Source organism: Gopherus flavomarginatus, chromosome 12, assembly GCF_025201925.1.
Source record: "Gopherus flavomarginatus isolate rGopFla2 chromosome 12, rGopFla2.mat.asm, whole genome shotgun sequence".
Lineage (NCBI taxonomy): Eukaryota > Metazoa > Chordata > Testudines > Testudinidae > Gopherus > Gopherus flavomarginatus.
In genome coordinates this window covers 6,394,975-6,413,182 of record NC_066628.1, presented here as the reverse complement: position 1 = coordinate 6,413,182, position 18,208 = coordinate 6,394,975, and the positions used below count along the sequence as shown (strand labels likewise).

The window sequence follows — 18,208 nt, the reverse complement described above, 5'->3', positions numbered from 1 at the left end:
TTGCCACTTCAGGAAGGGGGCTGATTGCTGCTGAAAGCTCCACCCATCTCTGAGCTTCAGGAAGTAGATAAGCGCAGCTCAACTCTGGGTGCATTTCTGCCCTGCTGCTGGGTACAATGGCTGCTGCAAATCCAGCCAAAACGCTCCAGGAGGAAGCTACTTGTTCCATCTGTCTGGATTATTTTAAAGACCCGGTGATGATTATAGACTGCGGGCACAATTTCTGCCGAGCCTGCATCACCCAGTGCTTGTGGGGATGGGAGACAAACCTCTCCTGCCCTTGCTGCAGGGGCAGCTTTCTCCAGAGAAACCTCAGGCCAAACAGGCAGCTGGCCAACGTGGCAGAGGTGGCCAGACAGCTCAGCCTGCGGCTGTTCAAAGAGCCCCGAGGGCATGGGGTGTGTGAGAAACACCTGGAGGCTCTGAAACTCTTCTGCGAGGAGGATCAAACTCCCATCTGCGTGGTGTGTGACAGATCCAAGGAGCACAAAGCTCACACGGTGGTTCCCATAGAGGAGGCTGCCCAGGAGTACAAGGTAGGAACCATAGAATCTTGGGACTGGAAGGGACCTCGAGAGGTCATCTAGTCCAGTCCCCTGCACTCATGGCAGGACTAGGTAATGTCTAGATCAGGGGTAGGCAACCTATGGCATGGCATGTGAGCTGATTTTCAGTGGCACTCACACTGCCCGGGTCCTGGCCACCGGTCCAGGGGGCTCTGCATTTTAATTTAATTTTAAATTAAGCTTCTTAAACATTTTTTAAAACCTTATTTACTTTACATACAACAATAGTTAAGTTTATATACTATAGACATAGAAAGAGACCTTCTAAAAATGTTAAAGTGTGTTACTGGCACGCGAAACCTTAAATCAGAGTGAATAATGAAGACTTGGCACACCACGTCTGAAGGGTTGCCGACACCTGATCTATATCATCCCTGGCAGGCGTTTGTCTAACTTGGTATTAAAAATCTCCAATGACGGAGATTCCACAAATTCCCTAGATAATTTATTCCAGTGCTTAACTACCCTGACAGTTAGGAAGTTTTTCCTAATGTCCAACCTAAACCTCCCTTGCTGCAATTTAAGCCCTTTGCTTCTTGTGCTGTCCTCAGAGGCTGAGAACACTTTTTCTCCCTCCTCCTTGTAACAACCTTTTATGTACTTAAAAAACTGTTATCATGTCCCCTCTCTGTCTTCTTTTCTCCTAACTAAATAAACACAATTTTTTTCAGTCTTCCCTCATAGGTCATGTTTTCTAGACTTTTAATCATTTTTGTTGCTCTTCTCTGGACTTTTTCCAATTTGTCCACATCTTTCCTGAAATGTGGAACTGGACTCGGTACTCTGGCTGAGACCTAATCAGCAGCAGACATCACTAGTGAAACACTGCATTATTACAGAGATCTGGCATAGCAAACTCTGTAGCTAAAGGGACTATACAAAGAATTTTTTAAAGTACGGTTTTACACACAATAAATGATCTAAACCTCATTTTTTTCATAGGCAGAGGATTACTCTGCATGGGGTGGTGAAACGGGGATGCAGTGCGGGGTGGAGTCTCTGCACTGGAAATATTGTGGGGGCTCTGTCCCTGCATAAATTCACCCACAAGCTGGGTCAGGGGATGAGAATGGGACCCAGAGGGGCTGGAACAGCCTTTCTGGCACCCTGAATTGGGCCAGGAACCAGGTAGTAACTGATTCCTAGTTTGGAGCCAGCTGCCCCCGACCAGTCTCAGTAGCTGCTGTCTCTCCTATTTCTCTATCGTCTCCCCTTCCCCCTCCCATACACCCATTCAGAAGGAGCTTTCTCACCACTAGCCCCATTCTACGTTTAGGTCTTATTGTGCCTGTTTTGTTTTGTTTCCCTGAAAGCCCCATAACAGTGTTATGACATCACCAGTAATAAGGAAGGGGAAACCTGAACGACTGAGAGGGGAGTTTGTTTTCAGTCACAAGCATTGGGCTGTTTTTTGTTAGCACCTGCTCAGCTTGACCCAGCCTGGTGCAGCGTTTAAGTGTGAAACTGGTGTTCAGGACACCTGGGTTCTTGTTCTAGCTCTGCCGGTGACCTTTGACCAGTGGTAGTCAAACGGCAGCTGGCACACCACAAGTGGCTCTTTAACGGGCATTCCTGCAGCACATGATCTTAAAACACGGTGTGATTTAATCGTTAACCAATCAGGATGCTTTTTACTCTCTTATTAACCAAGTAAGTTATTAACTTGCACCAGATTATTAACTTATTTGCTGTGAGAATGATATTTAAACTGAATCTTTCCCCTGTCCTACTGTTGAAGTATGAATAATGTTGTAGTAAATGAAACAATGAATTCACACGACTGTGGCTGTTTTGGGTCATGCTGATGGCTAATTTGCCTCCTGAACCACTCAGGCCTGAGCATCACTGTCTTAGGCCTGGTCTACACTAGTGCTGTAAGTCGATCTAAGTTGAACTAGTTAACTTACGTAACGTAACTTACGTTGCCGTACCTTCGGTCAACTTACAGCCGTGTCCACACTACACAATGTCGACGGAAGACGCACTCCTGGCAGTGTAACTTCTGCCACTCATTGAGATGGATTCCAGAGTCGACGGGGGCGTGCTGTCCCATCAATTTAGCGCGTCTTCACTAGACCCGCTAAATCGATTGCAGCTGCGTTGATTTAGCCTGTACCGTAGACAAGGCCTTAGACTATACAATCTTTGGGGCAGGGACTGTCTTTCTCTGGGCATCTTGGGTACATTTCCAAGGGGAATCTGGAAAATGATTGATTTATTTATTACCCATCTAGATGGTTAGCCATTTGGGGCAGAGACAGTCTGTTTGTACAATGAGCTCCTGATCGATGACTGGGCCTCCTGGCTGCTACCACATTATAACTAAGATATCGTAGGCATTACCACCTGGTTTAAAACACATTAATGAACACACCATATTAATAAGCAATTATTAATAAAAATAATCTGTTATTGTTGATGGAAAAGCCTCAGAAATATGTGTGTGTTTAAACAGAGCTCATAAAAGATTTTTTTATTTTTGATCATCCCCTAACTTCTTAGGTGCAGATTCAGAGCCACCTGGAGATTTTGAAGAAAGAGAGAGCTGAGATTCTAGAGTTTCAATCAAGTGGGAAAATGAAAAGCCAGGAACTTCTGGTAGGTGCCGTTATTTCTTACCAGCTCCAGGACATCACTGATGCTTGGAGTAACGGAAGAGTAACATGCTCCCCTCTGAGAAAGATTAGTACTAATTTACTCTGCTGTCTTTTGCAGACTCTGTTCTGGTTCAGAGATTCGTTGTTTGTGATAGGTACTGCACACATATATGGGGCTGGGCCCCTGGACACAGGTGCAGACTCTGTGGGTGCTCTGGGGCTGGAGCACCCATGGGGGAAAAATGGTGGGTGCTGAGCACCCATCAGAACCCCCCCCCCCGTTAGCTCCCCACCACCCCACAGTGTTGCCTGCTCACCAGCAGGCCCTGCAAATCAGTGCCTCCCCCTCGCACCTCCCGCCCACTGTGATCAGCTGTTTCATGGTATGCGGGGGGAGGGAAGGGGGAGGAATGAGGATGTGGCATGTTTGGGGGAGGGGGTTAAACTGGGCAAGAAGAGGTGGGGTGGGGGTGGAGCAGGGGTGGGAAGAGGCGAGGTGGCATGGAGTGGGGACAGGAAGAGAAGGGGTAGGATGGGGCCTTGGGGAAGGGGTGGGCTGGGGGCAGGGCCTGGGGCAGAACCAGTGGTCGAGCACCCCCCTGGCACTTTGAAAAACCAGCACCTGTGCCTCTGGGTTGTAACACAATATACATGGAGCCTAAGAAGGAAAATGGAGACTGCAGAAAAATGCATCATCCGAACAATGAGATTGATAATTCCACTTTTCTGCCACTGCTGCTCTCCAAAGTCCCTCCTTCTGAGGCCAACCTCCTCCTCTTCTTGCAATTCAAAGGGTCTGGTTTAAGGAGGCTGCTGACCAGAGGAGGCGCTTTTGCTGCTGCGGAAGCGATCAGAAAATTCTCTGTCAACAGGAAATGTCTGAAGTCGTATTGTTACGGGTTGCCATATACAGGCTACATCCAGACTACCCGCCGTATCGGCGGGTTAAAATCGATTGCTCGGGGATCGATATATCGCGTCTCATCTAGACGCGATATATCGATCCCCGAGGGCGCTTATATCGATTCCAGAACTCCATCAACCCCAACGGAGTTGCGGAATCGACAGGGAGAGCCGCGAACATCGATCCCGCGCGGTGAGGACGGGTGAGTAATCCGATCTTAGATATTCGACTTCAGCTACGTTATTCACGTAGCTGAAGTTGCATATCTAAGATCGATTTCCCCCTGTAGTGTGGACCAGCCCACAGTAAAAGTTGTGTTATCCGGCACCTTATCAACCAGCAAGCTCTCTTAACCGCATTTCTGATATCTCCAAAGACAAATCTTCAGTCTAGTAACCGGGACTAGTATACTGCCCAGGAGGTTATGCAATTGCACATTCTGCACTGTGCTTTTATGCCAAAGAGGCAGAAAACAAGTCAGCTAGCTGATATCAGGGGCTTAGTCAGAAGAGCAGCTTCCAGGTTGTGTCATAGGGTCAGTACAGATTCAGCCCAATCTCCTACACCTTCTACATCTACAATGATAATTGATGTTGATAATGCTAACCCTGAGGCACTGCAAGATCCTGAAGTGTCTTCTGAAGCATCACAGAAAGATTAAATTATGTTCAGTATCACTTTAATGTTCAATGTATTTTTAGTGATCTGGGTGTAGGCCCTGCGCTGCCCATAGTGATATGTAGTGTCATAAGATAACCTGCTGTATAGAAAACTTGCCCTGTGTACACCTAAGTGCTTCAAGAAACCAACCACTCTGCAGTGTAGTGCTATGACTGGACTGGTGAGTACCTGTCCACTATTTTATACTATATTCATTTTATTGTATCCTAATTCTTTGAACATTAGTATTCCATTGGTCAGTATAATTCTTTGTTAACTGGAGTTTTTGACCATCTGACACCCCCCATTCCCCCAACACACCGGATAACAAAGCCTTTGCTGTAATTGTCCTGCAGAGAACTACAGAAGGGTCTATTAAATATCCCAACAACTCTCTGTGTGTCCCTGATCTGATCTTTTCCCTGTCTGTGCGCATCTTCACTGCAGAAAGAAGTGGAAGCCGAGAGACAGAAGGTTGTGTCTGAATTTCAGCAGTTGCGCCTGTTTCTGGAGGACCAAGAGAAACGCCGGCTGGGCCGGCTGGGCGAGCTGAACAAGGAGATCGTGAAGATGAGAGATGAAAATGCCACCAAATACTCTAAGGCGCTCTCTTGCCTCGGCGATCTGGTCTGTGAGATGGAGGGGAAGTGCCAGCAGCCAGCAAGTCAGTTCTTGCAGGTGAGACCCCCCCAACCCCCAAATCCCTGCACAGTCTGTGAGGGAATCTCTTTTATTGGCCCAACTTCTGTTGGGGGAGAGAGAAGCCTTTTGCGCCACACACGGCGCTCTACAACGACACTGCAAAAACCAGCTGTCTCATTCATTCCATTTCCCATGAGGCAAGTGCAGGATTGTGCCCTTTACCACATGTCCCAGGGTTTGGGCCAGAATAACTCAAGAGTTGGGAGCTCTCTCTGTTGTTCTTGGGAAGAACATTCCACAGCCTAGCACACCTCAGTGTTAGGAAGCTTTCCCTGACATTCACGCTCAACTTTTCCTTCCTTGGTTTCATTCTCTTGCAAGCTCTGCAAACATAGTGTGGTTCTTTGTCCCACGCACCCACAGGCCGGATCATGCAGTAGTTGGTATTTCAAATTTAGTGTAATCCAGGCTAAAATTCTGGGTGTGTCTGTCTGTCTCTGGCCTCTTCTAGTGGCCAGAAAACACACAGAGACTTATGAGCCTGCTAATGCTTCCAAACTAATGTACTGAATGAGCTAATCAAGGGCTGGAAGTCATAGTCCTCCTTTCAACGCATATTGAGTTACAGCAGAACCTCGCAGTTACAAACACCAGAGTTGTGAACTGTCCAGTCAACCACACACCTCGTTTGGAACCGGAAGTACCCAATCAGGCAGCTGCAGAGACCAAAAAAAAAAAAAAAGAAAAGGAAGTGCAATACAGTGTTAAACATAAACTACTAGTAAAAAAAAAAAAAGCAGCATTTTTCTTCTGCATAGTAAGTTTCAAAGCTGTATTAAGTCAATGTTCAGTTGTATACTTTTGAAAGAACCACCATGATGTTTTGTCCAGCGTTACATACATTTCAGAGTTAAGAACAACCTCCATTTCCGAGGTGTTTGTAGCCCTGAGGTTCTGCTGTAGAGCAGCACATTTGTAGATTGTTCTGTTTGTTTGTTTGTTTGTTTGTTTGATGGACTTTCACACTAAAAGGGAAGGGGCTGGTAATAATAATAACACTCCGTTCTGATACAGCGCTTTTCTCATCAGTAGATCTCAAAGCATTTCACAGGCAGGCTGTAATATATTGATCCTAACAACACCAGGTGGGAAGCTGGGGCCCAGAGACACTAGCTGACATGCCCAAGGTCACACAAGACGTTTGTGGCAGATCACAGAATTATACCCCAGTCTCCCAACTTCTAGGCCAGTGCTCTAAACCCTGGACCATCCTGGGCACTATCCCTCTAAATAGTTTCTGCATCCTCTAAAGGTCCACATGGTCTTCTCCATTTGTGCAGAATTGCGTGCAGATCTGGTTGCCCCATTTAAAAAAAAAAAGATATTGGAACTGGAAAAAGTACAGAAAAAGGCAACAAAAATTATTAGGGGAATGGAAAAGCTTCCATATGAAGAGAGAATAAAGTATTTTTTCACACAACACACAGTCAACCTGTGGAACTCTTTGCTAGAGGATGTCGTGAAGGCCAAAACTATAACAGGGTTCAAAATGAACTAGATAAGTTCATGGAGGATGGGTCCATCAACGGCTATTAGCCAGGATGGGCAGGGATACAAAATCATGTTCTGAATGTCTCTAGCCTCTGACTGCCAGAAGCTGGGAGTGGATGACAGGGGATGGATTCCTCAATAATTGACCTGTTCTGTTCATTCCCTCTGAAGCACCTGGCATTGGCCATAGCTGGAAGACAGGATACTGGGCTAGACAGACCACTGGTCTGACCCAGTATGGCCGTTCTTATGTTTCGGAATCCTGCCAGAGCTGCAGTATGCATGTAACCAGGCTTTCTTTGTTGCTTACAGTTAGTACACACATTTATTTGGACCCCACTCTCCCTCTGTAATGCCTTCAGATTGCATTTGTTGTATGAGAAGCAAAAGGCACTACGCTGCTAGATCCAGCCATCTATGCTCCCATCCCTGCAGATGGTACAGGGCATTACCCCATTGCTCCCCATGAATTCACCCTAAAGCGTTCCTCCCCTTTCTCTGCGATGCTACCCTTCGGTGTCTGCAGACAGCCCCTCTGTAGCCCATGCTTAGCCATGCAGGTGATGTTTAGCTCCATACAGGAACGTTGCCTCCAGTACTGCTGTCCACATTTTTAAAAGCATGTCAAAAACTTGGAGAAGCTGCAGAGAAGGGCCACACGAATAATTTGAGGACTGGAGACAGTGCCTTAAAGGGAGAGAGTTGAAGAGCTCAATCTGTGTAGCTTATCAAAAAGAGGATTGAGAGGTGACTTGATTATGATTTACAAATACCTTCCCGGGGAGAAACACTAGGCTCTTCAATCTCAGAGAGAAAGGCACAACAGGAACCAAGGGCTGAAAGTTAAAGCTGGACAAATTCATATTTAGAAATGAGATGCCCATTTTTTTCAGTGAAGGTTATAAACTATGGAAGAAACTACCCAGGGAAGAGGTGGACTTCTCCACCTGTTGGTGCATTCGAGTCAAGACAGGATGCCTTTCTAGATGGGCTTTTGTCAAAGCCATGTTATCAGGCTCAACACAGCTGTACCTGGGTGAAATTCTCTGGCCGGTATAACATGGGAGCTCAGCCTAGGCCAGTGGTTCTCAACCAGGAGTCCATGTCCCACTGGGGGTATGCAGAGGTCTCCCAGGAAGGATATCAACTCATCTAGATATTTGCCTAGTTTTACAACAGGCTACATAAAAAGCACTAGTGAAGTCACTACAAACTACAACTTCAGACAGACGATGACTTGTTTATACTGCTCCACACAGTATACACTGAAATGCAAGTACAATATTTCTATTCCAGTTGATTTCTTTTCTAATTATACGGCAACAATGAGAAAGTCAGCCATTTTTCAGTATTAGTGGCTGTGACACTTCTGTATTTTTATGTCTGATTTTGTAAGTGAGTCATTTTAAAATGAGGTGAAACTTGGGGGTAGGCAAGACAAATCAGCCTCCTGATTGGTGGTTGGGAAAGGTTGAGTGCCACTGGGTTAGAGGAGCTAGTGGTCCCTTCTGACCTAAAAACAACGAATCTCTGGAATCTGTTTTACTCTTTCCTCAAAGATCAGTCAATCCAGCCCCTCAGTCAATTTGTTGCCCTTCATACATCTTCCACTTGGTCTGCATCTCTTCGCTACCGTGGCCCCTGGAACGGGTTTCACTGTCCCATGTGCAGTAACACCAGGTTCTATTCTCTCCCTGTCCTGCTGTGCTATGCTTTGAACATTCGCTTCCTGCTGAAATTGCACTGGGTTTTTTTTTTTGAGTAGCCAGCGAAACTCGTTTTCCTTGCCTGTTTCTTGGATCACATATTTTCCTTTATTTTTAATCTCTTCATTTTGGTTTCCCACTTCTGACTGCCAGAAGCCAGGAGGGGAAGACAGCAGTATTTCACCTCAATTACCTTTTTCTGTACACTTCCCCTGAAATTGTGGTACTGGCCACTGTGGGAGAGAGGATACTGGGCTAGATGAACCTTTGGCCTTAGCCAGCATGGCTGTTCTTATCTGATATTGTAATTTCACCACAGTGATGTCTCAGAGGCAACCGAGATTCGTGCCCTGTTGTGCTGGGAGCTGTACGAACTTGAAATAATAGGCTCTGCCCTGAAGAGCTTCCAATCTAAATAGCCAAGACAGACAAAGGGTAGGGAAAAGAGAGAGAACATCCATGCAGCATGACCAGATTTGCAAATGTTATGTTAGTGCCACGATTTTCTGTTTCTCCAAAAAGTGACTGGGATTTGGTTAGGAGGGGATTAGCTAAAGAGAGCTACAAGAAAAGAGGGGACAAAGGCGTACTCTGTGCTACAAAGTGTTGCCGGCATAGCTATGCTGGTCACAGGTGTGAAAACAATCATGCCACCACCTGACATAGTTATGCCCACTAAACCCCCAGTGTTGATGCAACTATTCCGACAGATCAGTCATAGGTGCCGACTCTGTGGGTGCTCTGGGGCTCTGCACCCACCGGCAGCCAAGCTGCCCGCCCCCACTCCCCAGCTCACCTCCGTCTCCTCCCCTGAGTGCACCACGTCCCCGCTTCTCCTCCCAGGCTTGCAGCCACAAAACAGCTGTTTCATGGCATAACAAGCTGTTGGAAGGAGGGAGAAGGAGCAGGAAGGTGGTGCACTCAGGGGAGGAGGCGGGGAAGAGGCGGGGCTCGGGCGTGGATTTGGGGAAGGGGTCCAATAGGGGCACGGAGGAGGCGGAGTCGAGGCAGGGACTTTGGGGAAGGGGTTGGAATGGGGGCAGGTCAGGGGCTGGAGGGGGCAGGGCGGGGGTGGAGTCGGGGCAGAGCAGGGGGCGCAAGCTCCCACCATCACCAGGAGAAGTTGGCGCCTATAAGACCAGCCTAGTTTGTCATTCAGGAAGATCATGTCGCTATAATTCGTTCTGTGAGCTTACGCACCGTGTCCACTAGGGGGCTCTGCTGGCATAGCTATGCCTGCAAAGGCCTTGTAGTGTAATCAAGGCAGGGTGGGGGCAATAGGTCAGGAAAATGTGGGGTATGGATTGAGCTCCCTTTTACTAGGAGGAGGAAGAAAAATTGTTCTCTAACCTCTGAGGATAGGCCAAGAAGCAATGGGCTTAAATTGCAGCAAGGGCAGTTTAGGTTGGACATTAGGAAAAACTTCTTGTCAGGGTAGTTAAGCACTGGAATAAATTGCCCAGGGAGGTTGTGGAATCTCCGTCATGGGAGATTTTTAAGAGCAGGTTAGACAAACATCTCTCAGGGATGGTCTAGATAATACTTAGTCCTGCCATGAGTGCAGGGGACTGGACTAGATGACTTCTCGAGGTCCCTTCCAGTCCTATGATTCTGTTCTTTCTCTCTCTTTCCAGGTCATCAGAAGCACCTTGAGCAGGTATATGGCCCCTTCTTGCTGCCCACTCACTCTTCCCAGCCCACACTTCAATTGGTGTCGCCGATCTGATTCTGTCTGTGAATTTTAGAGGGCTTTGAGAATGTGCCCTTAAATTAAGGTGCTCTCTGTATGTGTGTGTATTTAAACCCAGCCCTGCTGGGATTCTGTGCACAGCTCATATCAGCGCGGTATGTCACTCTGCAGTACCCAAATGACAGGCTAATAATGTTTGACTTACTCAGTTTTGAGAACGGATCTGGATGAGGGTTTGTCCAGAGACAGAAATTTTATTTGGATGCTGTTCATAGTTTTTGTTTTTCCCAGCTCCGCAAATATAAGTATTAGAAGAGGTGACAAATCTTAAAATAGTTTTTGTGGGGTTCTGTCTCTCAGGAACCCCTCAACCAAATGACCCCAAATCTGCTCCCCAGTATCTATCCCTAGCTTTCTACTGACATACGCAATTGCAGGTCAAATTGAATATGCATATGGAATTGGAGCACTATGAATTATTTCCCCTTTAAACAGACAGCCCTATACAAACTTACTTATAAATATGGTGCCCTGTAATAACTTAGGCAGCAGACATGAAGAGCTTGTAAACCCTACAGAAGAGAGAACCCTGAAGCTTAAACCCCAGTAATATCTGTGAACTGTTGTTAAACCACATAGGTGTCAACAATCTTTCTTCCCCCAAGCACATAAAAGTTTCTGGACATTGAACTTTATGGTCTAGAATTCTTTTCAACTGAAAATTAATGATGCTTGTGTTCTTTTGAACTTCTGAAAATCCAGCCTTATTTACCCTCTTAATTTACCATGCAATACACCTCTACCCCAATATAACGCAACCCAATAGAACACGAATTTGGATAGAACACGGTAAAACAGCATTCCGGGGGGGCGGGGCTGCGCACTCCGGCGGATGAAAGCAAGTTTGATATAACGCGGTTTCACCTATTTTTTGGCTCCCGAGGACAGCGTTATATCGGGGTAGAGGTGTATTTCTTTTAAAAGAAAAACCAAACATGACCAGGCCTTTCCGTACCAAAGAACATTCAATTTCAGACAATAACAGACACCTTTGTTAATTTAACATGCCCTTGTTAACTTTAGTGTCTCTAGGCAACAGGAATGTTACAAAAAAGTAGATGCCAGTAATATTACAATTAAGGAATTCTGTGTATTTAAAATATGAAAGTGATTGGGGAAAGGCAGGCTATATATAAAAGACTCACTTATTCAGACACACTTTTCAAATAATGTAGAGGCAAAAAAAAATGATTAGACATTTTCCAAAACCAACCTTAACTCTGACCCTTAATTCAGAGCTGTCAGTAAATATCACTTCGTGTTTTGAGTTATACAAGCACTGTAGAAAGACAACAACAATCCTGAAATATTTTGATCCTTCCAGGAGAAAAGCCTTTTCTACACTGGGACGTTAATGTGGGTTCTGGTCGGGTAAATTTAAAGCAGATTAGATATTCTTGATAACCTCCCTCTGTGAATTCTCTTATTCCAGAATAAGGCCTGGTCCACACTGTGGGAGGGAGGGGGAGGGTCAATGTAAGATATGTAACTTCAGCTACAGGAATAGTGTAGCTAAAGTTGAAGTATCTTATGTTGACTTACCTCCCGTCCTCACGGTGCGGGATCGACAGCCGCAGCTCCCCCTGTCGACTCCGCTACCGCCACTCGCCCTGATGGAGTTCCGGAGTCAGTTCGGGGATTGATATATCGCGTCTAGATGAGACGTGATATATCGATCCCCAATAAACCGATCACTACCCGCCAATCTGACGGGTAGTTTGGATGTACCCTTAGAATGCCTCATTCTGAATTAGCTGAGCATCCACACAGGAAGTTAATCTGGAATAATTATTCCCCATGTTGACAAGTCCTAAGGGCTGCAATTGTGCTTGACCATTTTTATGCATATGAGCAAGGACCAAGTACTGATTGGGCCTCTCAAACTTTGTTCCATCTCGGTTTCCATTTGGATAAAGATGATATAGGTTGTTTTCTCTCTAGCTGTAAGAAGGGGAAGGAGAAGTTTCAAAATCCAACAGCAGAGTCTCCTGACTGGAGAAGAAGAATCAAAGAACTTTCTCAAGAAACTGTATCGCTACAGGATGCTGTGAGGAAATTCAAAGGTAACAGACCCTCGTCCTGAGACTGATCGCTGGGGTTGAGAGCTTATCACTGATCTTGTCTGACGCTCACAGGTGACTCATGGCCTGCACTCCAGCCATGTAGGGCTGGTCTCTGGAGTCCAGGAGAAGCATGGGCAGCAGTCTCTTATTTTGGGGATGACCCTGGATCAGTTTGCAGCTGTGGAGGGATGCACTTCTCATGCTGCCTCTGAATGCACTGCAGTGCCAAAATCTCCCTCTCGCTTGGCCACCAACAGCTGAGCCAGCTCCACTGGCTAAATAGCTGGTAGGATCTCCAGCTGCAGGAAAAGGGAAACACAACAGACTGAGGGCAGGTTTATGCTTAAAAAGCTGCACTGCTGTAGCACTTTAGTGAAGATGCTATTACGCTGATCAGCACAGTTAATCCACCTCCCCAAGAGGCAGTAGCTGTGTTGGCAGGAGAGGCTCTCACATCATAGGTGCCAAGTCCATGGATGCTCCAGGGGTGGAGCACTCAGAGAAAAAAAAAATAGTGGGTGCTCAGCACCCACTGGCAGCCCTGTGGATCAGCTCCTCCCCCCCCCCGCCTCCTGCCCGCCGGCACCCCCGCCGATCAGCTTCTCTTCCTTTCCACCAGCATCTCCCGCTCGCCACGATCAGTTGTTCAGTGGCGCGCAGGAGGCACTGGGGGCGGGGGAGGAGGACAAAGGGCATGCTTGGGGGTGGAGCAGGGACAGGAAGAGACAGAGCAGGGCTGGGGACTTGGGAGAAGGAGTGGAGTGGGGGCAAGGCCTGGAGCAGAGCATGCATCAACACACCCCCTCCACCCCCCGGAAACACAGACGGCGCCTTTCTCCCATCAACATAACACTGTCTACACCTGGAGTTAGGTTGGTATAACTGGTTGCTCAGGGATGTGGATTTTTCATACTCTTGAGCGACTTAGTTAAACCAATGTACATTTGTAGTCTAGACCTGGTCTGAGAGGAAGCGTGGCCTAGTGGACTAAGCACAAGCCTAACTAGGTGAAATTTTTCATCCAAAACTTTTTCTTTTCTTTTTCATTATAAAATGCAGATTTAAGTTGTCCGAAACATTTCATGAATCCGTTCCATGGTTGGCGAATTCTTTTAAATGGGAGGAAACAAAACTAAAAATAAACGCCAACAAACAAACAAACCTAAAGAAGATAAATCCTGAAAAAAGTCAAACTGGTTCCTTTTCACCATTTTGAAAGTAAACATCTTTGATTTTTCAGACCAATATTACTTTTTCGCTTGGATTTGCCTTCAGTTTTTTTTAAACCAAAAAACCCCAAAAGTTTGGCCCATTTTTCCCCCCCTCCTGTTTTGCAAAGGTCTCATCCTAATCCCCAGTAGTTAGACACTGGGATCAAACCTGCAGCAGAACCTTTTACATTCCTTCCTTACACTATGGCTGTTGATGCGCTTATTATCCAGCAGTTTGGCCTAGTGGCTAGATCACTGGACTGCACTGCAGGAGACCGAGGGGTTTCTACCACTGGCTTACTGGGTGACGGTAGGCAAATCACTTTTCCTCTTTGTAAAATGGAGATAAAGTTATTTGTAAAGAGCTTTTGAGACCCACTGATCAAAAGCACAAAGAGCTAGATATTAAATCTTGGCATAATTCAATTTATTTTGTAATTTTGACAGATTGATGTCTCGTTTGAAGCATTTTTTTAGATTTTGATGGATTTTAAATTTTCACAGTTGTACGGTATTATGGGGTGAGGGGTCAGACAAAAATTATTTATTGACAGTAGATGCTGAGATTCAAAACATTTAAAGCCTTTGTAATGGTTAAAACACAACCTGTTGACCTCACGTGTCAAAATATACAGAGAAAACACCCTTAAATCAAACTCTAGGCAGCTCTGGAGCTGTATTTTTCTCACATTGCCTTGCAGTACATTTTGATTTTTACTGGTGGAAATATTTTTTTCCGTTGGTTTGTGTGTGTGCGGTGAAATCAATATTTACCACCGTTTCCCGATAAAAATCTAATCCTTCCACGCTAGATGCTAATAATAACTAATAGATATTAATAGTAATTAACCATACACGTATTATTAATATAATTATATAAATGTCTAGTCCTTTTCAGAAGTATACTAAATTTCTGGCTTCCGTGACAGTCGTTTGCACAGTCCGGTTACATATTGTGGTGGCTCCATTCACTTGTTCTTTCTTGCATGTCTCTACGTAAATACGTGAGGAAAGCGGGGTGGAAGGAATAGGGTGCACAGGGAACCCCTGCTGTGTAGGAAAGAAGGGGGACCCTAGTACTGGGGAGGGAGTATGAGAGTGCACACACAACCCCTAATGGAAGGAGGGATTGAGGGATGCTGGTGTGGAGGAGAAGGGGGAACATAGCTTCTGGCATGGTGGGGTGAGATGAGGGTAGGGGGAATGCGAGGCACACAGAGCTGTTGGCATGGAGGGGAGACCGGGGGCCTCTGGTATGAGAAATGGGGGGGCACACAGAACTCCTGGTGGGGGGGAGAATGGGGGACTTGGGCATGTGGCAGAGGAAGGGGACACACAGGGCCCCAGGGATGACATAGGTGGTGAGGAGGGTTACAGGGAAATAGAGGGGCATAGGAGGCTGGCACATAGGGAGTTCATGGGGGGAGGGGGATGGAAGGGTGAAAGGAGCGTCTGGAGTGTGCGAGAGTGCATCCTAGAGAAACTTTCATGTGCGTGATCCTGTAGTATCGGCGCAATCCCTAATGCAGAAGCACGTTGATCAGTTTAACACATTTTGAACCTAGCTTAGCTTACGTCAGTAAATCACCAAGTTACACTATGCCTATGTCAGAGAGGGTTAAAGGCTGAGATGGTTTCTATACACACACGTCCACAGGCACAGATAGTTAAACCTGTTACAGTTACAACGCTAGGAATCTTTCCATACTCTATGGCAGCAGGAAATCTCACCTTCCTCCCCTCCTGCTTTTTTTTTTCTCTTCTTCTTCTAGAGTCTCTGTCATCTGAAACTGTGTTGAAATCAGGTAAATTTCAGGCGCCAGTTGACAAACTGAATGGTTGTCGTTGTTTATCTTCTTGAATGGAGGAGAAAAGTTAATTTACGTGTGTGTCCGTGGATTCTGGAGTAAGGGAAGGCGCCTCTGAAATACAATAACACGAAAGCCGGTGGCCAATATACAGCAGGAGGCCTGGACCAAGCTGCAGCTTTCAGAGGATCGCCATAAGGAGGGCTGCAGGATAAAGCTGAATGCTGGTGGGTCTTATCTAACCTGTTGCAGCCAGGAAAACACGCTTGGGAGATTCGCCCAGCAAGCCTTACACGGGAGGGATGGAGCGAAAGTGCTACAGTGGGTGTAGGGAGGATCTGTGGCATAATCTAACACGTTCCACGTGGCCCACTGTGGAAGAAAATGTGAGAGGGTCCTGAATCCTTTTGCTCTGTATCTGACCCATCTGTGCCAAGGGAATGCATCTCCCCTGCAATTTGCTGACGTCTCTGAGTTGCTCCCCATTCACAGCTGGGTGAATCATGGAGGAAGTAGATTCCCAGATTCACTCTTCAGCTGAGGTAGATTCTGCCACTGACACAATCAAACTGGCCCCCAGGGCCCCTAATGCTCTGACTTTCTCTTTCCCACTGCAGCAAATGTGAGTTTTGATCCAGCCACGGCTCATCCCCGATTCGTCGTGTCCAACAGACGGAAAAGCGTGAGATGGGGAGACACGCGGCAGGATCTGCCCTACAGTCCTAAGAGATTTGATCCTTCTCGCTGCATGCTGGGCTGTGAGGGATTCACCTCGGGGAAACATTGCTGGATGGTGGAAGTGGGGGATGGGGGAAACTGGGCCGTGGGGGTGGCCAGAGAGTCTGTGAGGAGGAAGGGAGAGATCAGATTGGACCCTGAGGGGGGCATCTGGGCTATGGGGCTCTGCAGAGGCCAGTACCGGGTTCTAACCTCCCCTGTGACTCTTCTGACCCTGAGCGGGAGCCCCACGAGGATTCTGGTTTGTCTGGAATATAAAGAGGGATTGGTGACATTTATAGATGTCGATAGCATGACCAGGATATTTTCATTCCCATCAGCTTCTTTTACAGGGGAGAAAATCTTCCCTTTTTTCCGGGTTGGGGATATGCAAACGCACCTCAGGCTACTCCCCTGCATCACAGGGTAACACTAGGCCTCAGGGCTCTGTACTGAGAACGTCCTTGACAGAAGGAGATGACCGGGTTACATGGGCCAAACTCATTGGCCTTGTCCATGCTACAGGGATGTTTGCGACATAGCCAGCTTGCCCCATAACTATGCTAGGATAATCCCATAGTGTAGATGCAGTCGATGCCAACAGAAGGGGCTTTGCCATCAGTGTAGGAACTCCCTCTCCCCAAGCGAAAGATAACTACATTGATGGAAGCCTACTTCCGTTGCCATACCTGCGTCCATGATGGGGGTTAGGTTGGCATAGCTACAGTGTACGGGTGTGTGTTTTTTCCCGCAACCCTTCCCGACGCAGTGTGTCAACCTAACTTTTTAAGTGTGGCCCAGGCCATTGTCTCAGGGGTTGTCTGGCCTGTTTCCCCTCCAACCTCTGCAGGTTCTCAAGGATCGGCTGTCTGCCAGCTCAGAGTATGAGAGAGGGGGAACCTGGGGTGGGGGAGAGAGAAGGAAATGGGGTGTAGAGAGAGAAGCCCAAGAAAGAGGAAGTGGACATGCGGGAGGGAAATGGTGAGTAGAGAAGGGAAACCCAGAGAAGAGAAGATGTGGACTAGAGTGGGGAAGCTTGGGAAGGGGGGTGGGCTTTGAGAACAAAGAGAAAAGAATAAAGGGGCAGGGGTGTGATTACACCGAGTGAATTACACTCACTTGATGATGAGTGGGAAGGTGAAGATCAACATCTCTGTGCACTTGGTGGGATCCTTCGCCTGAGCAGAGTCCTTGAGGGTACTTCTACACTAGAGCGGCACAGCTACAGCAGGGTTGCCAACTTGGTAATATTTAAAAAATGGGTGCTCCAGCTGGAGTGCCAGAACCTCCTCTTCCCCCCAAGGCCCTACCCCTGCCTCGCCTCTTCTCCCCCAAAGCCCAATCCCTGCCCTGCTTCTCCGCTTCCCCCTGTCACTCACTGCTTTTCCCCTCTCAAACCTGAGTCAGCAGGGACTCACCTGCAGACCCAGGGCTGGGAGCTGCAGTCACCTGACACAGGTAGGAGGTGGCCCTGGCTGAGTTGGGGCTGATACGGGTGATGACCCAGCACCTCCCCACTTCCCCTGCCCTCAATAACCAGACTTTGAGAGTCCAGTCAGTAGATGTGATTGGACACTATCAAGTCCACTGTTTGACCAGAAACCGGGCACCTGGCCATCCTAAACTACGGCGCTGCAATTTTGCCACTGAAGGGAGCCCAAGAGTGTAGATGCTTCCAACATCGATGAAGGGGGTTTTGCATTAACATAGTTAATCCACCTCTCCGAGAGCTGGCAGCTAGGGCAACAGAAGAATTCTTCCATCGACTTAGCCGCGTCTACGCCAGGGGTGAGATTGACCTAACTACAGCCCTCAGGATACAACATTTTTCACAGCCAAGAGAGTCGTAGTGAGGCCAATCCAAGTTTTAAGTGTAGACCCGGCCTAACTTTACGTACACATCTGGTAAACACAAGAGCCTTAACGTCAGGTTCTGGCCCAGGCCTTGGTTGGCTCCTTCCAGGGAGGACAAGAAGGATGTCATAAAAACAGCTCCCTGCCTTGAATTCTTGTGCAGCACCCCTCTGGAATCC

At 47.2% G+C, this 18,208-nt stretch overlaps 1 protein-coding gene across 1 annotated transcript; it reads left to right on the top strand.

Moving 5' to 3' along the window:
- Positions 1–62: 62 nt before the first annotated feature.
- On the top strand, positions 63–17,527 carry LOC127033304 (zinc finger protein RFP-like). Its single transcript, XM_050921285.1, has 7 exons — positions 63–536; positions 3,069–3,164; positions 5,175–5,405; positions 10,261–10,283; positions 12,318–12,439; positions 15,423–15,455; positions 16,076–17,527. The coding sequence occupies exons 1-7, from the start codon at positions 117–119 to the stop codon at positions 16,603–16,605; spliced, it is 1,455 nt and encodes a 484-aa protein (XP_050777242.1). The 5' UTR covers positions 63–116; the 3' UTR covers positions 16,606–17,527.
- The last annotated feature ends 681 nt before the right edge of the window (positions 17,528–18,208 follow it).